This window comes from Colossoma macropomum, unplaced genomic scaffold (assembly GCF_904425465.1).
Source record: "Colossoma macropomum unplaced genomic scaffold, Colossoma_macropomum, whole genome shotgun sequence".
Lineage (NCBI taxonomy): Eukaryota > Metazoa > Chordata > Actinopteri > Characiformes > Serrasalmidae > Colossoma > Colossoma macropomum.
The window spans coordinates 44,170,922-44,195,265 of record NW_023494805.1 but is presented as its reverse complement, the minus strand read 5'-3'; the positions used below and the strand labels follow the sequence as shown (position 1 = coordinate 44,195,265).

The window sequence follows — 24,344 nt, the reverse complement described above, 5'->3', positions numbered from 1 at the left end:
GCGTTTCATGTACAGCGTGAACAACCATGTCAGTCAGACCGTTTACGACTGTTCAGGACGTCTCATACTGTACACTGTGCGCTCAGCTTACTGCAACTAACGGGTTCATCAGATGCAAGTGGAACATTTTAGATTCACCAACTCGACCTGCAAGGTTTAAGTCCAATAAAGTCTGCAGAAACTCAACAAAGCAGCACTGAAAAGTCCAGCAAAACATTTCAGTAGAAAATGGTGGGAAAATGTGTGTCAGAGGGTCACATGATCACTCCAAATGTGCTGTGCAAAGGCTTATGGGACCCAAACACTTTAATGTTCCAATATTGCAAAACAAAATAAAAAGTGTGACACAGAGTTCCACACTATCACACCATATATATACCTCCTTATTTCTACACTCACTGTCCACTTTCAGCTGACCGTATAGTTTCACTCTGTAGTTCTACAGTTACAGACTGTAGTCCATCTGTTTCTCTGCATACTTTGTTAGTCCCCTTTTACCCTGTTCTTCAGTGGTCAGGACCCCCATGGACCCTCACAGAGCAGGTACTATTTGGGTAGAGGGTCATTCTCAGCACTGCAGTAACACTGATGTGGTGGTGGTGTGTTAGTGTGTGTTGTGCTGGTCTGAGTGGATCAGACACAGCAGTGCTGCTGGAGTTTTTGAACACTGTCTCCACTCACTGTCCACTCTATTAGACACTCCAACCTTGTCAGTCCACCTTGTAGATGTAAAGTCAGAGACGATAGCTCATCTTAACTTCTGCTTTTTATCATCTACAGTACATAATATCATTAAAAGATTCAGAGAATCTGGAGAAATCTCTGTATGTAAGGGACAAGGCCAAAAATCAGTATTTGCTGGCCGTGATCTTTGGGCCCTCAGGCGGCACTGCATTAAAAACAGACATGATTCTGCAGTGGAAATCACTGCATGGGCTCAGAAACACTGAAAACCACTGTCTGTGAAAACAGTTCATCACTGCATCCACAAATGCAAGTTAAAACTCTAAAACGCAAAGAAGAAACCAGATATAAACAGGATCCAGAAATGCTGCCACCTTCTCTGGGCCAGAGCTCATTTAAAATGGACTGAGGGGAAGTGGAAAAGTGTCCTGTGGTCTGACGAATCAACATTTGAAATTCTTTTTGGAAATCATGGACACTGTGTCCTCCGGGCTAAAGACCACTCAGCTTGTTATCAGTGCACAGTTCTAAAGCCAGTATTCATGATGGTGTAGGGGGGCATTAGTGCACATGGCCTGGGTGATGTGCACATCTGTGAAGACACCATTAATGCTATACATGTTTTGGCAACATATGCTGCCATCCAGACAACGTCTTTTTCAGGGAAGGCCTTGATTATTTCAGCAAGACAATGTCAAACCACATTCTGCACATATTACAACAGCATTTATTTATTATTAAAAGAGTAAAGGTGCTAAACTGACCTGTCTGCAGTCCAGATCTGTCACCACTGAAAATATTTGGCGCATTATGAAATGAAAAATTTGACAAATGAGCCCCTGAACTGATGAGCAGCTGAAATCCTGTATCAAACAATAATAAGAAAACATTTCTCTTTCTAAACTACAGCAGAGTCTCCTCAGTTCCCAAACACTTGCAGGGTGTTGTTAAAGAAGAGGTGATGAAACACAGTGGTAAACAGGCCCCCGTCCCAACTTTTTTGGAACGTGTTGTTGGCATCAAATTCAAAATGGGCAAATGTTTAATTGCATCCTATTTTAATTTACGTTCTATACAGCATCCCAACTTTTTTGGAAATGTGGTTGTAGAACGATCACTAAATAAAAAAAAAAAAATCACAATATTTATATATATATATATTTATATATATATATATATATATATATATATATATATATATATATACACACACAAAAAAAAGATTAAATTAAATAGTTAAAATGAATGAAGTGGGGTTATAAAGATAAAAGATAAAAGCAGGAAAGAAAACTTCGCTCACACAACTGAAACTGAACCAAGTCTATTTTAATAATTTACAAAGAATGTTTTAAATTGGTTTCATCATTTAAAAAAAACACTGTTTTATTTCTCGTGCAGGGGGAAGACCAGAAGTGTAATGCTGACGTCTCTGGAATGTCTTCTACAAAAAGGTTTTCACTGAAATGTAGTTTCACTTGAAAAACAAGTTAGATTTCACATACAAAGAAATACAGCAAATTATTATTTCTAAGACAACAATTGAAAATACATTAACTTGCAGTACTTTGTCAGATTGTTAGTTAAAATATAAAATATAGTATACATATCCATAAATATAAAACAGCTAGTCAAAAATGTCCCGATTCCGGTTTGTTTGTTTTTTCCATTTAGGTTTGCTACTGAAGTACATAATATACAAAACGATTTAATACACTTTCAACTTATTAGGTTTTTCCTAAAACAAAAAAATCTAAACTTTTAATCAAAGAAAGAAATAATTCTTTTTTTCATACAGCAAACACTTTCCATTGAGTTACATATTTGGAGACGAGGGTAAGGCAGACGGGCAGTAGGCACGAGTGACTGGTCGTTTGGGGCTTTAAGGGGCCAAGATATGAGATTTCAAGTATCAATGCTAATCTGAAAAAGGGGATAACAGTGATTTTCAATCGATAAATGTCACTGACCGGTCAGGTAGTCTGATGAAACCAAGGCCACAGTGATAACCGCTTATAAAAAAAAACAACAAAAAAAAAAACAAAACAAAAATAAAGACAAAAACAAGTTACTAGAAAAATCTAGACAAACGTTACAGTTCGTGGTTTTGTTTGTGGCTCTGGTGTTTTATGGGCTCGTGATGGAGCCGAACACTGAGAGTTTGGCACGGGGCAGGGCTGGAGATGTAGCTTTGGGTTTGGGTTTTGGATGCAGGGCTCTGTGTAGCAATATCTGGCAAAGTTTGGGGTGTTTGGGAGTTTTTTGGGTTTTAAGGTGCAAGGATTGAGGGTGGAGTTTGGGGGCGGGGTTTGGGCTGAGTTTCAAGGATGAGGTTTGGATCAGGGTTTGGGCTTGGGTGGAGTTTTGGGGCAGAGTTTTGGAGTGGGGTTTTGGGTGGAGCTGCGGAGCGGGGTTTGGTTTTTCATGGAGGTTTGGGTGGACTTTTGGAGCAAGATGTGTGTTTTGTTAGTATTTTGGGGCAGGATTTGGGTTCGAATGTAGTTTTTTTGGTGGAGTTTTGGGGCAGGGTTCGGGTTCGGGTGGAGTTTTGGGGCAGGGTTCGGGTTCGGGTGGAGTTTTGGGGCAGGGTTCGGGAGGACTTTTGGGGCAGGGTTTCGGTTGGGGGAACTTTTGGGGCAGGGTTCGAATGGAGTTTTGGGGCAGGGTTTGGGTGGAGCTTTGGGGCAGGGTTTGGGGGGTGAGGTGCTGATTGTGCAGGTCAGCCACTCTGGGCAGAGCCGCTGATGTCCACTGATCCGGGCGCTGTGGCTCTGTTCAGCGGTTTGGAGTGGGAAAGGTCCACACAGGGACCGGCAGCAAGAAGGGGGCGGGGCGTTGTGGCACTGTGGGCACATGCTGGCACAGCACTGGCACACGCTGGCACGCCGTTTCCACTGCTAACGGCTGCTCTTCATGGCCTCCTTGGCAGCAAGTATAAGTGGAGTGAGGCTGGACAGAGGCTTGGCTAGTTTCAGGAAAGGATGCTGCAGAAAAGTGGAGATTATTAATTTCATCATAACAACATCTGAGTTTTACGTGAGACATTGTATTATTTTTTAAACTTCCTGCATGCTTGGAAAAACTGACTGGGCCTCACCTGCAGGAGCTCTAGCATTGATTCAGTAAGGCTGCGTTCACATTACCAGGCTGAAGTGGCACAAATCCGATTTTTTGCCCTAATGTGACTCAGATCTGATGTTTTCAGAGCTGTGTGGACACAAATCTGATCTTTTCAAATCCAACCTGAGCCACCTTCATATGTGGTCCTAGATCAGACACGTATCTGATTCGTGGCCATACGACCTTAATGAGACGCTCAGATCGGAATTCATGTGCTTTTTTTCCACTGCGCGTGCGATATCATTCAGCGTTACCATGGCAGCAGCGCCGAACAGAAGTTAAAGCCTGTAAACGGTGGAAAAGCAGCTCATCTCACCTTTTTCTCCTCCGTCTCGCTCTAATAATGAAGCTGAGAGCTGATCAGAGTTAATTATCTTCTCAGCGAAGCTCGTTCTGCTCGTTAGTTTGTGCTGATGATGAACGTGATTCACTCACGTGACGTTACTGAGTACGATGAGCTCATGAGGGTCATTTCAGGACGCTGGTTCACATTAATGACAGATTTGAGTCACTTACCTAAACGAGTGTGAACCATCGAGTCAGAGAGATCGGATTTGAGCAACGATGCTTGTAATGTGAACGGAGCTTAAGGTTCTGCTTGGAGCTCCAGCACTGGTTCAGTAAGGTTCTGCTTGGAGCAGGAGCTCCAGGATTGATTCAGAAAAGGTTCTTATTAGTCCTCGCCTGCAGGAGCTCCACCACTGGTGAACGTTAACATGGGCTCACCTGTAGGAGCTCTTTACTGCCGCCTCTTTTCTCCACGTCCATCTCCAAGCAGCGGTTCAGGAAGTCTCTGAAAACTGGAGAAAGTTTCTCCGGGTTCTGCAGCTCAGGAGTGCCGTTAGTGGCAATGAGGTACAATGCCTGGACAACAAACGCAAGTAGGAGTTCTGCTTTAATTATAAGGTTTGACTTCTAGTGCAGTTTTACAACTTTTCAAACAAAAATCATGTGATACAAAATGGGTTATGTGGCAAACACATCACAATACTTGAAGAAATACATTTTCTTTGTGGAGTGTTAATCTGTTGTTGTATCATCTCTGTCAGCTCCTGCATTACTGTCTAATTCTAAAACACAGACCCATCATATACTCAGATATGTACTGTCATGATGTACAGCGTATTGTGATGTATCATGATAACAATAATGAATCGCCCAGTCGTGGCGATGTCCTGATAAATAACGTGAATGTGCTTGTGTTGAGAGCAGGTGCAGGAGTGTGAAAGCTCACCCTCAGAGGATTCTCGTTGAGATACGGAGGTTCTCCCTCCACCATCTCTATAGCCATGATGCCCAGGGACCAGATGTCCACTTTGGGGCCGTAAGCTTTACGCGTGACCACTTCAGGGGCCATCCAGTAGGGGGTGCCCACCATGGTGCTGCGTTTACTCTGCTCTGGAGTGATCTGAGCGCAGAAGCCAAAATCCGCTACACAGCAGGAAGGACAAAACACAGAATCAAAACAATTACACTCTCAGCGTCTCACATCTACAGACTTTTCTGGAAAAGTTGAGCTATTCCGTAAAATGCAATAAAAACAACAATCTGTGATTTGTTAATTGTCTCGAATCTTTATTTATCCTACAAAAGCACAAAAAAAGACTTTTAATGCTTTGGCTGACCAACTTGATTGCATTTTTGTAAATACGAACAAATTTTAAATTTAATGCCTGTAACCCTCAAAAGAAGTTGGGACAGATGCAAAATAAGAGTGAAAAGTTTATAGAATATTATAGTTACACTATTTTGAAACATTCCACAATAAGCAGGTGAACTGGTAACTGATGAGGGAATCATGATTGGGTATAAACGGAGCATCCACCAAAGGCTCAGTCTTTGCAAGCAAAGATGGGTCGTGGCACAGCACTATTTACGTACATAATATTGTGAAAAGATTCAGGGAATCTGGAGAAATCTCAGTCCGTGTGGGTCAAGGCCAGAAACCACTGCTGAATCTGTGACCTTCCAGCCCTCAGACGGCACTGCACGAGAAACCGTCATGCTACTATGTTAAATACAGCCACATGGGCTCGGGAAGACTTCAGGATACCTCTGTCACTTAACACCATTATCAAAAAAATATTCTGCTAATAATATTCAAAAAAAACTTTGAGCTCTATTACGCAAGGAGAAAACCATACGTCTATCCTATGCAGAAACGCCGCTGAGTTCTCTCAGGGCCTGGGCTCATATTAGATGGTCTGAAAGAAAGTGGAAATGTGTGCTGTGGTCAGATGAGTCCACATTTCAGCTTGTTTAAGAAAAACGGAGGTCGGGTTCTCTGTGCTAAAGACAAAAGGGCCCATCCAGACTTTTATAAGTGAAAGGTGCAAAAGCCAACATCTCTCATGGTATGGGGGCATCAGTGCCCACAGCATGGGTAACCTGCATATTTATGAAGGCATCACTGACACATAGGTGTATTGTGGGAATTTAGAGAGACATACGCTTCCATCAAGAAGTAAAACAATGCTGCTCCTCATTCCATATGTGCTACAACAGCGTGGCATCGTAGGCACAGAATGCATGTGCTTGACTGGCCTGCCTGCAGTCCAGATCCGTCTCTACTGAAAATGTTTGGTGCGTCATAAAGAGAAGACTTGGACAATGATGACAACAGGCTGCTAAGCAGCTGAAGTCTTGCATGAGGCAAGGAGGGAAAAAAATCCCACTTGCAAAACAGCAACAATTTATATCGTCAGTTCCCAAATAATTAAAAAGTGTAATTAAAAGGAAAGGCGATGAGAAACAGTGGTAAACAGGCCTCTGTTCCAATTTTTTGAGTGTGTTGCAGGCATTAAATTTTAAATTTACAAAATACAATTAACTTGGTCAGTGATAACAGTGGAAATCTTTTCCTTGTACTTTTGTCAGTTAATTAAAGATTCGAGAGAAGTAACAAATCACGGATTCTTGTTTTTATTGCATTTTACAAAATGTCCCAACTTTTCTGCAAATGGGGTTTGTATCATCCTCTCAGCGATGCAAATATAACAGCACTCATTCCGGATCAATAACAGGTCTGGACAATTTTCAACAGCGATGCAAAGACAGACACCATGACTGAACAATTCCTGTGCAACACTTTTCAAATTCAAAAATTACATAAAAAACAGATCCATATAGTAAAAATTCAATTGTACCTTTTTTTTTAAAAAAAGAAATAACTTTTGTTTTTCTTTTTAAATAGATTACAAAAAAACCTGTTCCAGTACAGTACCTAGCACAGTACCCAGCACAGTACCCAGCACAGTACCCAGCAGTGTCTGACATTTAATATAATATGGTAAGGGTGACTTTATAATGGCGCAGATGAACTTCACAGTAGAGCAGCTGAACAATTTTACGTTGAAGCAGCTGATTTTACAGTAGAAGGTGAAACTCACTCAGTTTGACCGAGCCGTCCATGCCCAGCAGCACGTTGTCACTCTTGATGTCTCGGTGGATGACCTGGTTAGCGTGCAGGAACTCCAGAGCCTGCAGGCACTGAGGAGGAGCCAGACAGGAAAAGAGTCAGTAACCATGAAAACCAGAGCCAGCAGACCACCAGTGGGCGCCACTCTGCAAACAACTTATGATGTCCCTATTGTTTGCTGGCTTTAGGATACGTCATCAGCTTCTGGCTCATGTTAACAAAATGCTATCCATTCTTCTGTTGTTAATTGTATGATCAGGTTTATTGAGCGGCACTTCTGTTTTATTGGCTTTGTTAATCAGATGGCGAGTGGGGTCAAAGGGAACGACATTAGCAGGGTTAGAGGGGAGCAGTGTGAGGTGTTAAAGGTGCGGTACCTCTCTGCACACAGCAGCGATTTGGGCCTCGTCCATACACGTTTCTGTCACCACGTCTGTCAGAGAACCTCCAGCTAAATACTCCATCACCACAAACAACTCCTCACCAACCAGGAAACTACACACACACACACACACACACACACACACACACACACACACACACACACACACACGTCATCATTATCCCCAAAATCATGAAATACTGGAATCAAACAATTGAAATGATAACATTAAAATAATAAATAACATAAAACAAGGACCCAGCGTGAAACCCTTTAGTGGACACGCAGAAATGTAATGCTGAGCTGACCTGTCTAAGAAGTTAACGATGTTGGGGTTTTTGAGCTCCTTCATCACCAAAATCTCATTAATGATCAACTCCTTCTTCGGCTGCTTCTGCAGGTTAATCTGCTTTATGGCCACCTAAACACACAACAATAAGAACGATAAATAACAATATTTAACAACAATAAATAATACATAATATTAACACTATAATAATACCAACAATAATAGTATGCAAAGAGATGATTCAACTCACCTCTTGCCCTGTGGCAACATCGATGGCAGTAAACACAGTACCAGACGCACTGCAGAGAGATTACCAAAGATGGTAAATAAGAGATGCTTTAAAAAGTTTCACACAAGCATTTTTACAGTTTTTCAATACTGCACTGAAATCATTACAGTCGTATCCATCAAACTAATCACTGATATCTTTGGTCATGTTTGACTTTGTGCTGATCAAATTTGGCAGTTTTTACGTATGTTTTGAACTTTGAGGCTGCATTTACTTTATTTGAAGCAGTTGATTTTGAACATATCTATGTTGTTCAGGTAGAAACAGCAATAAAAAATATACAGACGAAAACAGTCGCAGACACACTCACCCCTGTCCAATCTTCTCATATCGCGTGTATTTCTTCTTAGGGTCTCCGATACTCACTATTGTTCCTAAAAGAAAACAAAACACATTCAAATAAAATCTGCTTCCCTTTAGATCAGGAACCATCACCACAGCAGAAGCTGATTCATTCTGCAGTTAAAGACGGAGCCGTACTCAGTTTCTCCATAATCTCCTCATCAGTCATCTTGCCCTTGCCCTTCTTCTGCCGGTCTGCGGCTCTGGAGGTGTCCGAGTCCCCGGTGGCGGCGGGTGGGGGCAGGGGGTCGATCATGGAGGGACGAGTCAGGATCTGGAACAGTTCAGAAAAAATAACAACAAGGTGAGGATACAAAAATGGAGGGACACAACTCCACCACCTCCATCACCACCACCATCACCATCATTCCTATGATAATCACTACATCATCACCACCATGATCACCATAATCACCATCATTACTGTGATCAACATCATTCCATCATCACCACCACCATGATCACCATCATTACTGTGATAACCATCATCACTACTATGATCACATCATCACTATCATTACTACCATCATTACTGTGATAACTATCAAAACTACTATGATCACCGTCATCACCATCATTCTATCAGCACCATCACAATTGCCATCACCATCATTACTGTGACCAACATCAGCATTACATCACCATGACCATGATCACCACCATCACCACCATCATTACTGTGATAACCATCACATCACCATCATTATCACCATCATCATCATTACTGTAATAACCATCATCACCACCACCACAATCATCACCATGATTACCACCATCATTAGTGATAACCATCACATCACCACCATGATCACCATCATTACTGTAATAACCACTATCACTATCATCATAACCATTGTCACTGTAATAACCCTTGTTACATCATCATCATTACAATGATCACCGCCACCATTCCCATCACCTTATCAACACCACATAATCATCACCATAATCATCATCTCCACCATCACCATCAATACTTCTATCTACATCCTCCTCATCACTATCATTATTACTAACAAACTTTTCAAATTAAATTCTGTCACTGAATCGCGTGTTTATTGAACGTTCTCAGGGTGGACGTGGAGCCGCCCGGTCTGTGAGCATGTGGAGACGCCCGGTCCGTGAGCATGTGGAGCCGCCCGGTCCGTGAGCATGTGGAGACGCCCGGTCCGTGAGCATGTGGAGCCGCCCGGTCTGTGTGGTGTTAATAGACTGCAGACAGATGGAGGTGTTCACTCACAGATTTGGTGTGTTCAGGGCGAGGTGCTACTACAGGTGGAGGGGCGTCATCGTCATCAAGGTCATCAGAGTCCTTGGTACTGGGGGGCGATGGCTCTGAACCTTTCTTCGCTGGTGGGGCGTCTTTATCTGGAAAATCATTTTTATTTAGATTTAAACCATCTGTATCTATACCTGAAACAGAGAGTCAGTATTTAGGAGTGGAGAGAGAGAGAGAGAGAGAGAGAGAGAGAGAGACAGAGAGACAGAGAGACAGAGGGAGAGACAGAGAGACAGAGAGACAGAGAGAGAGAGAGAGAGACAGAGAGAGAGAGAGAGACAGAGAGAGAGAGAGGTGAAGGGAGAACAAAGTAAAGGGTATTTACTGTAAATCTGAGGCAATTCTGTGGTGTTTCCCTTTAAAGCTGTGATATCTACCAGTAACGCTGATGTATTTGTGGTGTTTACCTGTAAAGCTAAGGTATTTCTTTAGCGTTTACCTGAAAACCGAGGTATCTACCTGTAAAGCTAAGGTATGTACCTGTAAATTTAAGGCTGTTGTGTTTATCTGTAAACCTGAGGTATTTTTTTACAATGTTTATCGGTAAATCTGAGGTATGTACCTGTAAATTTGAGGCTGTCATGTTCATCTGTAAAGCTGAGGTATTTCTGTAGTATTTACCTGTAAAGCTGAGGTATTTCTGTAGTATTTACCTGTAAAGCTGAGGTATTTCTGCTTGCCGTTGCCCGTTGAATCATAGAATTTGAGGACGTCCAGCACAGCCTGAGGATTCTTCTTCTGCTCAGATTTGGTGATGTTGGAGGTCTGCAGGAGTCGAGCCCACTGCTCCGGCATACCCTGCATAAACAAACAGGGGGACAGAGAATACGCTATATGTCAGATATGCTACAGGCATGCTAATCACTGGATAAGCTAAAAAGCCTCAAATCATCAAAACAGATAATAAGCTAAAACTTCATCACAGTGTGGTTTTGGCTTGAGGTTAGGATTAAGACCAGGGTGAGGGTTAGTATTAGGTTTCAGGGTAATGGACGTACCGTATAAAGTCTGTTTTATAAAACATATCAATACATTCACTTACTGTAAGTAACGTATCAACAGTACAACTATAAGCTATTTACTTCAGTGTACTCAGATGCTTCACTACTGCGACTTTACTAATATGATATGTTACTGATAATCTGAGTTTATTCATCATTATTCATAAAGGACCACTCAAAATAAGTGTTACTGAGTAAAGTTGACAGAAAGGGGAGGGGCTTATTCTGTGGACACACACTCTCAAATGACCGGCCTTTTTATCTGAACAGCTTATAAATTCTAGAGGTTCAATTTAAAGTTTAATACGAGGCAAAGAGGTAATAAAGACAGAATGTGCGTCTCACTCACGGTGAATTCTCCCGTAACAGCATCGAAACCAACGTGAATGGTGTGTTCGAAGTCTGACGGAGGAGAAATCTCAGGCCGTTCTTTATCTTTATCCTTCTTTCTTCCTCCTGAGAGAGAGAGAGAGAGAGAGAGAGAGAGAGAGAGAGAGAGAGAGAGAGAGAGAGAGAGTCTGATTACAGAGTGTATTCGTAAAATGTAATTTCAGACAAAGACTGGTAAAAACTCCTGTAGACTTCGCACACGCACACATATTCTGACTTCAGTCGTATTCTATACTGCTGATTTTGGAGAGTCTATTAAAGCCCCTATTAGAATGTGTGCTTTAGAACTTTCAGCAGATCTTTACTGCGCATTAGATGAGCACCTACACACCAGCACACGGGTTAAATATAACAATCAGTGAAAAAATAAAAGTGCACTGAATATTTTCGTAAACACTTCACGTGCACTAAATGCTGAAATACTGGATACTGAAAATGACAGAACACCATAAAGAAAGAAAGTGTGTTTTGGGAGAGTGTGACCTCTGACCTTTCTCAGAGAAGATGGAGATGATTTTGTTGCGAGAGGGCTTCTTCTCCTCGGGTACGGAGGGGAGGGGCTTCGAGCTGTGATTGGTGGGAACTCCGTCTTTACTGCCTGTGCTGCTCATCCTGACTGGGGGGGCGGGGGGCTTATCCTCCAGCTCACCGTTATCAGACATGACAGGGAAACACACACGCACACGAACGGAGCTACCGCGCTTCACTCACCGACCTGCAGGGGGAGACAAACAGCATTTATTAACACACAGAATACAAACAAACAAGCACAGCTACTGCGCTTCACTCACTGACCTGCAGGGGGAGACAAACAGCATTTACTAACACTGGACTGAACTGTAGCGGTGTGTACAGCCGAGTGCTGCTGCGCTCTGATTGGCTTTCAGAACTAAATTTTTAAATTTAAACGGTGACTCCTGCTAACCGGTTTATAAGCCACAATGCTATTTTTTACTTTGCTAATTACTAAAAATTAAAATATCAAAGTAAAAATCTGTTACTAGAAATAAACTTCAGGAAAACTACAATGATTTAGTTCTACTCCAATAAAAAGGTACCATTAAGCAGAAATAAAACCTGCAGAACTGTAATGAGGGCAGAGTGTTAGTTTCGCCCTCAGCCTGAAATCAGACACACCGCTGAGGAGTGAAAGGTGAGAAGTATCAGATCGGAGTGTTTGTTCTACTTTCATTGTTCGGTCAGAAATCACTTCCACGTGGTCACACTGCCACCAGCAACACCACCAAACATGGTAAAATCCTGTCTCACCTCAGCAAGATCAATTCAACACATCAGTGAGACACGGTGTGACCTCAGCGCCGCCGCAGACACTTCCTGTTCCACTGCACGCGGCTCATCTGCACACGCAGCGCAGACAGAGCTGCAGTCTGAGCAGAAAATCTCACACCATCACTGCGTCTGCACCAATAACACCATCAGCTGATTTCAGCAGCGGCCTGAATAATCACAACTGTCACGGAAACAGAACATCACAACGAACTGGATCAAACTGAAAGATACCAGATTAATGATACAAACACCGAACAACCAGATTACTGACATAATCCACATGTTCCAGAAATCTGCAAACAACACAGAGTCCAACAACACAGAGTCCAACAACACAGAGTCAAACAACACAGAGTCCAACAACACAGAGTCAAACAACACAGAGTCAAACAACACAGAGTCAAACAACACAGAGTCAAACAACACAGAGTCAAACAACACAGAGTCCAACAACAAAGAGTCAAACAACACAGAGTCCAACAACACAGAGTCCAACAACACAGAGTCCAACAACACAGAGTCCAACAACACAGTCAAACACAGAGTCCAACAACACAGAGTCCAACAACACAGAGTCCAACAACACAGAGTCCAACAACACAGAGTCAAACAGAGTCCAACAACACAGAGTCCAACAACACAGAGTCCAACAACAGAGTCCAACAACACAGAGTCCAACAACACAGAGTCCAACAACACAGAGTCAAACAACACAGAGTCCAACAACACAGTCAAACACAGTCAAACAACACAGAGTCAAACACAGAGTCAAACAACACAGTCAAACACAGAGTTCTCTCAGTCTGAGCATGTGTGAAAACAGAGCAGATTATTAAGTGTAAACACACTGAACCAGTTACTGAGGCAATCTGATTTTCTGCAGTTATCGGATTATTAAGTGAATGTAAACTCACTCAAATATAATTATAATAAACTATATAGTATTCCAACGGGAATTTAAAATACAAAAATCCAACAACACAGTCAAACACAGAGTCCAACAACACAGAGTCCAACAACACAGAGTCAAACAACACAGAGTCAAACAACACAGAGTCAAACACAGAGTCCAACAACACAGAGTCCAACAACACAGAGTCCAACAACACAGAGTCAAACAACACAGAGTCAAACAACACAGAGTCAAACACAGAGTCCAACAACACAGAGTCCAACAACACAGAGTCAAACAACACAGAGTCAAACAACACAGAGTCAAACAACACAGAGTCCAACAACACAGAGTCCAACAACACAGAGTCCAACAACACAGAGTCAAACAACACAGAGTCAAACAACACAGAGTCAAACACAGAGTCCAACAACACAGAGTCCAACAACACAGAGTCAAACACAGAGTCAAACAACACAGAGTCAAACAACACAGAGTCAAACACAGAGTCCAACAACACAGAGTCCAACAACACAGAGTCCAACAACACAGAGTCCAACAACACAGAGTCCAACAACACAGAGTCAAACAACACAGAGTCAAACAACACAGAGTCAAACACAGAGTCCAACAACACAGTCAAACACAGAGTCCAACAACACAGAGTCCAACAACACAGAGTCCAACAACACAGAGTCCAACAACACAGAGTCAAACAACACAGAGTCAAACAACACAGAGTCAAACAACACAGAGTCCAACAACACAGAGTCAAACACAGAGTCCAACAACACAGAGTCCAACAACACAGAGTCCAACAACACAGAGTCAAACAACACAGAGTCAAACAACACAGAGTCAAACACAGAGTCCAACAACACAGTCAAACACAGAGTCAAACAACACAGAGTCCAACAACACAGAGTCCAACAACACAGAGTCCAACAACACAGAGTCCAACAACACTGAGCTAAACAACACAGAGTCCAACAACACAGAGTCCAACAACACAGAGTCCAACAACACAGAGTCCAACAACACAGAGTCCAACAACACACAGTCCAACAACACACAGTCCAACAACAGGACAACTAAGAATGTGGCTACATAAAACCACAGCTAAACAACAATGCAGTAAAACACTAACTGTGTTTAAATGTACTTAATAATCCGATCATTATCAGATTTCTACAGTTCTCTGATTATTAAGAGGTCATGTAAACTCATTTCTCAGATCAGATTAAGGTCTATAAATTGATTAGTAAATCTGATAAAGAGGCTGGATCTGAGTCAGTAAAGGGGTTTCTCAGTGTAAACTCTGACTCTGATTTCTTTCGTTTCTCTCAGTCTGAACATGTGTGAAAACAGAGCAGATTATTAAGTGTAAACACACTGAACCAGTTACTGAGGCAATCTGATTTTCTGCAGTTATCGGATTATTAAGTGAATGTAAACTCACTCAAATATAATTATAATAAACTATATAGTATTCCAACGGGAATTTAAAATACAAATTATTATAGTATAAACTGTCAACTAATCACTGCCCATGCAGACAGAGCACTGTAATCAATGTATTTATTATTCCTAAGTAATTGATTCGTGGCTGCCCTGCTCAGAGTCACTGCACTGCCACTCTGTTTACGGCAGCTGCTGAGTTTTGAAATGGTCGATTACTCTGCAGGTATTGCGAAACTGCTGCAGGCTGGAGCGGGCAGGTCCACTTCCTCCGAAAAAAAAAAATACAAAAGAAAAAGTGAAGAACATAAAAGCTCTCAGTCTGGTCAGTGTAGTTTCACTAATATATGCCAAAATACCAACTCAAACAAAAAAAAAACAAGCAGGAATAAACAAACAAGAACAAAACATCACCAATACATCACGCTTACAGAACAGTCACAGTGCAGCTACTGGAGCTGAGGAACTTCAATAACTTCTCAAAATTCCCATAATTCAGTGTGTGAGATTTAAACAAAGTGATTCAGAGTGGTTTGGTGTGAAATGGTTCAGATGTCTTTACAGTGGTGGTGATAGGAACCAGGGGTCGCCATGACTACAACACACTACTTTCTCTGGGGACTATTTTGCCTCACAGCGCCCTGCATGTATCCCTCCACCATGAATGGAGTTTAAGTTCTCTAAACTATCATAAAACAGCGTCTCAGTCATCAGGCAGTGAATTCATAACCATTTCATGTAGGAACTTTCTGTGAGGGAGCTTTTAGAGGTGGACGTCTGGTTCCTATCACCACCACTGTGAACAGTTCTGACTCGGTAAGTTTATCTAGAACAGAGCGTTTCACACCAAACCACTCTGTTCACACTCTAAATCTTTAAGTATGTATAAAATATATGTTAATTATGTAGAGATCCCTTTTAAGGAGCCTCCATATAAAAGCTGGATGATGTTTTTAGTGAGTGGACACAGCAGAGTCTACAGCACCACCTCAGTAAATAGAGCCCGATTCACTCACACTGTTCTGTTCAGTTCAGATTCAGTTCGGCTGGCAGTGCTGGACTGTCAATCATGTCAATCTCATTAGAATTTTAGGTCACATTAAGATGCTAAATTTTAACATCACACAAACATTTTAATATTTTTTCACCATTTACCCTGGAATTTTATATATGGAGACAAGTTTCCAAAAAACATTGACTTTTATTCTCTGTGGCCCAAATAAAGCTGATACGTTTTGGCCAGCAAGTACCTTCAGACATTTAAAACATTTGTAAAAGCATGAAGGGAATAAAAAACAAAACAAGCAAACAAACAAACACCCAGTAATCAGATTCCATGGTGATTCTGAGGGTCAGTCTGTAAACCTCGCCAACGTTGATGCTAATGAGGCACTGCGCTCACCAAAGATCCCAAGACAGTTTAAACAAATTACAATTCAATATGTTTGTTCTTGTGAGCAGCTGAATGAACTGAGCACAAAACGTTTGTGGTGTTAAACAGAATTTTAACTTTTTAACCAAAACTGTTTGACTAGAGCCCATGTTAAAGGGTAATTCCACCCTAAAACTAGAGTTTAATATGTTTTCTGGTGTCATACTGTATTCTGTAGTGCAGTTCATCACTCAGCCTCATCATTTTGGCAGAATTAATAATTTCACTTCATTTTCATTCATCACTGTTCTCTCACTGCAACGTACACAACATACAATACAATCCTGACTGCTAGCGTAGCCGCTGATTTAGAGACTAACAAACACAGACGTAAAATTTGTCTTCCCAGCTGAAACGTTACTCTTCCTTCTACATTACACTGTGAGAAATAAAGGTTCTGTTCAGGTACATTTTTCGGTCATCAAGGTACAAACAGTGTAAACGTTCCCTCAAAGCTCCAACAGTGGTTTTAAGGTCTGATTGTGAACCTTAAATAAGTGTTTCCAGGTGAAAAGTTCGTATTTGTACCTTTTCATAACCGAATGTTTTAAACAGAACAGTAAAATAAAAGCCTGGAGTCGAGACGGGGTGTGTGGAGTCAGTACAGCTTAGAACATATCATTTCAGTGGATTATGGTTCAGTTATGTTCCCTGACTAAAGGTACTGAAATGGACTCTGCTGTAGTTTATATGCCCCCCCCCATTCTGAGTGTACCACTACGTACCCTCTCTACCTTTAACACACCACTAGAACCCTGCGCTGTTACTGATGCTGTACAATGGTAACGCTTTGTTACACACTGAAAAAACACCACAAACACCGAGCTAAACTGAAACAAGGCAGAGAGAGTGAAGGTCTCCGTGGAGACCACTCACCCCGTGGACCGGTGCCAGGAGCGGTGCGGAGCCCGGTGGTTCCGACTGGAGTGCGTAGGGGGGCACGACGTGGAGTGTGTTCAGCGCGGAGTGTGAGTGCAGGGTTACCTCTGTCATGAACGAACACACACACACACAAACAGACAGACGAGTTCACACACGCAGCTTCATTCCATACACACACACACCCCGCCCGGCGCCCCGGGGGTCCGAAAAACACTAAGGAGTAACATTACAGCCAAACACACAGGGTTCTTCAGTGGAGAACCGGGACTGCTAGAGCTGGATCTTCAGCTAAGGATGTTCACACAAAAAAAACTCAAGAAACAAAAATAGAAAAAAAGCTCAGCTCTATCTTAATGCTAACTTCTGCTAGCACCCATGTGGGATTTCTAATGGTATGTTAGCACTAAGCTAAGACTAATGCATTTTTGAAACTTGTAAAATGCACTAATATCGATCTGTTATCATCTCACTAACGACAGATTTATAAAAAAGATATTTTTTAATTGTTTTTTTTTTAAATAGAGCTGAAATGATTAGCTACATGAAGCTCGCCGAGCCCAAAGGAATAAAGAGAGCTGATCATTTAAATCTGCTGCTTCCTGTTCGTCTTCTTTAGCGACAGCAGCATCACCTCATCAATATCAGTGTGCAGAATCGGGGCTTTCTGTGATCGACTGAGTTTCCTATCACCATGTAAAAAAAGGCTTTGTGACTTTCTGAGCTCGTTAAGGACTTACGATTGATTAATCAGAGTGACGATAAAACTTGACTGATGTGTGACTTAGAGCGCTGGCAAAAATATTCAACCCCCCTTAACGGACTCAGATTCATTTGGATTACAGGTAACACTCCGTGGTTTTGGCTGAAACGGCAAAAATGTCGTATCACAATACATTTTCAGCCTTTACACATAAAACTTCATTTCCAGGGTCTCAAAACAGAACAACACACCGTGTCGTTAGTAACCCAGACGAATCTGATGACCTTATAAGATACTGTGTCTGTGAAATTAACTGAACATAAACTACATATTTCTGTGTAGAACAGATAAAATAACAGAGACCCTTTTTAAAGGGTTTACGGTCCCAGCCTGACTGTAAAGGAGCTGAACACTCAGGGAGCAGTGGGTTCGGCTCAGAGATGGAAAATACTGGAAGAAGTGGAGCGTTTTTTTAATTCCCTCACAGAGAGGAATCCACACACACAGTGCCAGCTCAGCAGAGTTCCAGAGAGGATTTCTCCGAGGAAGAGCGCCTGAAATCAAGTCTTAACTCGTCCGCCCGCAACCCCCAATCCCACAATCCCCGGCTTCACAGACGGGCTGGGCTCCCTGCACACGCAAACACAGCCTGCTCATCAGGAGCGATCCTACAGCGCTCTAACCTCTCCCTCTCTCTCTCTCTCTCTCTCTTTCTGTCTGTCTGTCTGTCTGTCTGTCTGTCTGTCTGTCTGTTCAGTGTGATAAACGCAGTGAGAACTGAATGAGCAGAACTGAGAGGCTGCTTTAATTTTGTACACCTTCAGGCTAAACTTACACTGAATAAACACTCCAACACACTCCACACCCTACAGCAACACACACACTCACACACTCCACTCACACACCTCACTCACACACCTCACTCACACACCTCACTCACACACCTCACTCTGAATCACTACAGAACAACCTGTGATTAATTTATAAAATGTGGAGCTGAAATTTCTAGCTACATCTGCAATATCTGTAACTCCACACCTGGTACATTTATACACGTGTTCTGGGAACTTTCTGAAGTTCTAAAGTCTAAAATAAGGAAAATTGTTCTTCAAGCGTTCTTTAGTAAAGAACATGGTTATATATAAAATCATCAATACTCAAAGAACCCTTTACATGCTTAACGGTTCTTCGCATGGTGAAATGGTTCTTCAGATATCATGGAGAATGTGTTTTTGAAAAGGGTTCTGCTATTGTTGCGATATCAGCCTTGTAACAAAGCTCGTTCTATATAGCACCATTTTCAAACAGGTTCTATCAGAACTAACATAATAATATAAAACACATTCTCCGTCAATCTTAAGAACCTTTCACCATGCAAAGAACGCATTAAGCACGTACAGGGTTCTTTGAGTGTTCCTGGTTCTATATGAAACCTTTTTCTTTACTAAAGAACCCCTAAAGAGTGAAACAACAGTGTACCAAAAACTGTCTTACAACTCTGGATCACCCCACAATTTCCAGCTATTAAAATTCTGGATATCTAGTTTTCAAAACTATGAAACGTCTTACAGCGGAACTCAAATCAATCAACAATCAGTAATCGGAAAAATTTATACGACTGTTTAAAAACTCCAGTTTCCAGCTGAATTACGCAATGTTTACTGTCTGTTTGTTTGTTTTTATGGTCTTTGTTTTATCTTTGATCTGTGTGTATTTCTAACAATGCCACCGTCCAGTTATCCCCACCCCCCCCACACCTTCCCGTACCCCCCACCTTCCCGTATCCCCCACCTTGCCTGTTCCTGTTCACATAAAACTGATGTGGCGCTACACACCGTCGAAGGAGAGCTGAGTGGAGGGGTGTAGTGGGAGATACCAGAGGAGAATTTAATCTCATCAGCCAAAAAACTGGATCTGGAGACAGGTTTCAACAAGACAGCAACACCAAACACAGAGTCAGAGCTCCAGACTGGCCTCTAAAGAAGGTGAAGGTCTAATCCATCAACCCTCCGGACTGTTCTGGGAGGATCTGAGCCTCGTAACGCTGGAGGACTGAGGACGGTTTGCTGAGAGGAATAGACTGAAACTGAACCACAACGCTGTAAAAATAATAATAATATACTGTAAGGCTGAGCAATATGCCAAAAATATAACGATACAATTCTTGACTTTCTCACGCTACATGATAAATATCAGAATATTTAGTGTTTCTGATGTTTGTACAAACACATTAATAAAATCAGATATAACAATATCAGATATCAGCTACTAGTATACTATACAGTTACTGTTCGCTGGCTGTTATTATTATTTACAGACTCTGTAATCAGTCTGTTATGATCAAGCAGCACTGACTCATCATATACGCAGAAAACTGTATCGGCATGAAACGTATCACAATAATGATAATATATCGGCACAACACTAATAAACCTTCACTCTCATTAACAGCCTGCACAGCGCATCATTAACACGACGATACGAGTTACGATCCATATTATGAAAATTATGGTGCACATCATGAATGTTTTATAATATTTATAAATATTATGATGCATATCATAAAATATCCCACAATTAACAAATATTTTAACATATTCATGACTATTATGATGTGTACATATACATAATATATATGATAACCAGTTTGATATACATCATGAATATTATTATACACATAATGAGTTATGATGTAAATTATGAATATTATAGCACATATCAAATGTTTTAGCATATTAATAAACACTATGATGCATTATTGCAATATGAATGTTATGTGTTCAGACTAAATGTATCTTCACCATCATCATCATCATCTGTGGTCTCACTTTTTTTTTGAGTTTCACAACATTCACAGCCACAAACTGAGTGAAAGCCTCAGTTTAACATCTGCAGATAAGATATAATTTAGATTCATCATCATGTTCTGGCTAAAACACGTGTTACTGATCCGTCAGCAGAGCCGCACTGCAGAACGCTAAGATCAAATCTTGAAGAAAACATTAAGAAGAAAAAAAACGTGAGCCTCCATTTCCCATCGCTCACTTCCTGTCCACATCTGATTGGCCGCTGGATAACAGAAGCATTTCCTGTTCATGAGGGGCCACTATGACCGCTCAATCTGACCAAACGGACCAAAACAGAGCTGCGTGTTCACGCCTCTCTTTCGCAGATGTGAAGCCGTGTAGAGGAACTGTTTACAGGAAGAGAGAGCGGGGCGCTTTTGTATTTCAGCTTCTATAAAAGGAAATTCTCTATAAGGCTTCCTGCACCGAGAGAAGCTGCTCTGACCCGGCTCCACCACCGGGGAGCGTGCTCCAGAGCCCCAGACCGAACCCGGCCAAAATCAGAGGAGAACGCAGGCCCACCTGGTCTGAAAGAGACCGAAACAGGTGAAGGAAAGACCATCTCTTCTCATAGAACACCATCTGATCTCAAACACCGTGAAACATCATCTCGTAAAACAAAATAAATGACATAAAGGTCCGTCTGATCTTATAGACCCCAATAAAGACAAACTGACACTGAAAAGGTCCATCTCATGTCACAGAAAAACATAAAAACCACAAAAGACAATCAGATCTCAAAAAATACCAACACACACCAAGTGATCTAATAAAACACTGTCTGTTCTCACGGAACCTCCAAAACACCAGGCCTCAAACTCAACCTGCGGACGCTGTTAGATTAAAGAGAATTCTGAAAATAACTGATCTTATTTGACCATTTTATATTTTTAAAACAAACAGCACCACCCAAACCACAAAGACCACAACGACTGACTGTTCTCAGACATTTAGGATGAACACTGGCCTAAAAGTCTGAGATACGGCCCTGTTTTCCCTCCTTACAGCAGAGTACAGTCTGATTAACGACTCAATCAAAAATGCTGAGTTATGTTTGGGTGATACAGCAAAATGTAATATCACAATACTTCAGGACGTTTTTCACGATATACGATTTGTCATGATATTTATTGTTTTCTGACAGCTGATAAGTCAGAACAGACAAAGTAGTGCCAAACACACACTGCGCTGCACAAAAACCCACCTGAAAAGGATTAATTATGCTCTCTTTTTAACTGAATATGCAGTGATTTTTTATCCAGGATATGCTCAGAAAAGGATATTGAAACACACGGTTATGTAATTTATCACGATAACGATAAACATTGCCGCACTGCCCAGCTCTAATTTGAATACATGGATAGACACAGATACAGGAAGCTAACCATACCATATAAATGACATACAGACTTATTCTGAACTCTTTAGCTAACTAAACTCAGAGAGCCAGAATTTCACACTATTACTTATTTAATTACACACTTTATTACAATATTATTGATGCTGGAACCTTTAAGGGTTGTTAAGTGTGTTTCTCTTACAAACAGGATCAAACAGGGTGAAGAGGCAGTAAATACCGAAGCTAAAGTCAGCTTTTGTTCGAATTTCCAGTTCCACCTTAAATGGAGCAGCAGTTATTATAACACCTCAGCGCCAGAATGGAACTGCTGCACCATTTAAGGTGGAACGGAAAATTCGAACAAGAAGCTGGCAAATAGTCCTTTAACCCACTTAACTGCGCTCTCAGTGGATGTACTGTAGCTCACACGGTGACTAACCTGCGTTAGAGCTTTTAAACTGTGTATAAAATCTGTTCACTAAATCCCGCAGAGTTTACTGCTGTTAGCGTTAGCATTAGCATGAACTCACTCAGCAGCAGACACTCCGCAGAAGTCTTCAGGTCTCTCCGCCTCTCCGGGTTTCACAGCCTCGCCGAGCTGAAAACAGAGCTCAGTGAGTGAAATCAGAACCGCGATCTTTCAGATCTGCGCAGATTTTTAACTCTAAAGTGTGTTTTTCTTGTTAAACTCTGCCGCTCAGTCTGCGCTGCGATGGCGGAGCGGAACTAGCGACCCGCCCAGCTTGTCACAGTAAAACCCCCTTTACAGAAACACCTGCTACACCTGTACCGATCCGCCCAACCGCACAGCGCTCAGACGGAGGTTCGAACAGCCGCAAACAGTTTAATTCACAAAGAGTTTTCAGCAAACTACTGCCAAACCTCTGCTAACGGGTCCCGTCCATAGGTTCCGTTGAATCCTGCTGCATGATGGGAGTTGTAGTTCCTGAAGTATCCGGGAGTCGTGGCTGAGGCGCAGCCGAAGAACTACAACTCCCATCAGCACACAGCGCCCAAGACTGACGAAGCCGAGGGCCGGAGTTTTACTTCCATGCAGTAATTCATACGAAGCCCCGGGGGCGAGTTTTTTTAATTAGGCGTGACCACGAATTAACATACGGAGGCCACAAATTAGTACATTGACGCCATGAATTGCTATATTGAGACCACAAATTAATATATTGAGGCCAAAAATGACTATATTTGGACATATGGAACATGGCATGTAAATGAATGTATATGTGGAAATCTGTGCAGACTGTATTCAAAAAAGTAGAGCAGGTTCCCAAATATAGAAGAAAGCTCAGATGTTTATACCGGAATAAGACATGTTTCCCAGTGCATGCTGGGAAGAGGATCATGGAGACAACCTTATCTTTCCTAGACTACAGTGATGTAATCAATAGATACAAGCAGCCTTAAACTGCTAGATTCAGTCTATCACTCACCCTTGAGACTCATCACTGGAGATTCCTCACTGGAGATCTGTACAGAATTCATCACTGGAGATCCCTCACTGGAGAGCCTTACAGAACTCATCACTGGAGACCCTCATAGAACTTATCACTGGAGATTCCTCACTGGAGAGCCTCATAGAACTCATGACTGGAGATCTCTCACTGGAGAGCCTCATAGAACTCATGACTGAAGATTCCTCACTGGAAAGCCTCATAGAACTCATCACTGGAGACCCTTACAAAACTCATTACTGGAGACCCATACAGAACATCACTGGAGACCCTCATAGAACTCATCACTGGAGACCCTTACAGAAGTTGGTTGGTCCTCTGTAGCCGTGCGGTGGAGAACTCGTTGGCTGGTTCTTATTTACAGTGCGCTCTCCAGCCGTCTTATCTCACATCTATGTTCTCTGTAAATAACGGTGTTCATCAGATTCGCCTGCCAGGTTCTGAGAGTTTTTACTGAACTGGGAAAATCTGCTTTTAGCTTTAGCACTAGCAAACTGGAGTCTCTAAAGCTCCACCCACTGGGGTCACTCCACCATTTTAAACTTTAAATCTCTAAGCACCTCCACTCAGCCTGACGCCGTTTGATCTTATTTCCTTTCTGATCTATTCTACTTTATTTTTCTGTTTTATTTGATGTTAATTATTTTACTGTTTCATTTTATTTTACTGTTATTAAATAAATTGATTTCTAAGTTCTATTTTATTTTTTCTTATTGTTTGTCTTATTTGGTTCTTTTACTTTTAATTTGTTTTCATTATATATTTATTGTTATTTTATGCTTTTTTCTTATTTAAGCTAAATGAAATAAATGTTATTATGACTTTTTTTCTTCTCTGTTTAACTT

At 41.6% G+C, this 24,344-nt stretch overlaps 1 protein-coding gene across 4 annotated transcripts; it reads right to left on the bottom strand.

The window, feature by feature from the left end:
- Nucleotides 1–1,997: 1,997 nt before the first annotated feature.
- pak2a (p21 protein (Cdc42/Rac)-activated kinase 2a) lies at nt 1,998–22,970 on the bottom strand. 4 transcript variants are annotated; one of them, XM_036596580.1, is made up of 15 exons: nt 22,913–22,967; nt 22,561–22,628; nt 11,682–11,906; nt 11,151–11,257; nt 10,454–10,598; nt 9,762–9,889; nt 8,660–8,795; nt 8,490–8,553; nt 8,141–8,189; nt 7,910–8,022; nt 7,597–7,714; nt 7,191–7,290; nt 5,036–5,232; nt 4,528–4,665; nt 1,998–3,665 (listed from the first exon to the last, which is right to left on the bottom strand). In XM_036596580.1, exons 3-15 carry the CDS (start codon nt 11,851–11,853, stop codon nt 3,579–3,581), a joined length of 1,554 nt encoding a protein of 517 aa, XP_036452473.1. In that variant the 5' UTR covers nt 11,854–11,906; nt 22,561–22,628; nt 22,913–22,967; the 3' UTR covers nt 1,998–3,578. The 4 variants fall into 4 exon arrangements, with proteins under 4 accessions (XP_036452473.1, XP_036452475.1, XP_036452474.1 ...); XM_036596582.1 differs by lacking the exon at nt 22,561–22,628 and having other exon boundaries at nt 22,913–22,970; XM_036596581.1 differs by lacking the exon at nt 22,913–22,967 and having other exon boundaries at nt 22,561–22,902.
- Nucleotides 22,971–24,344: the final 1,374 nt, after the last annotated feature.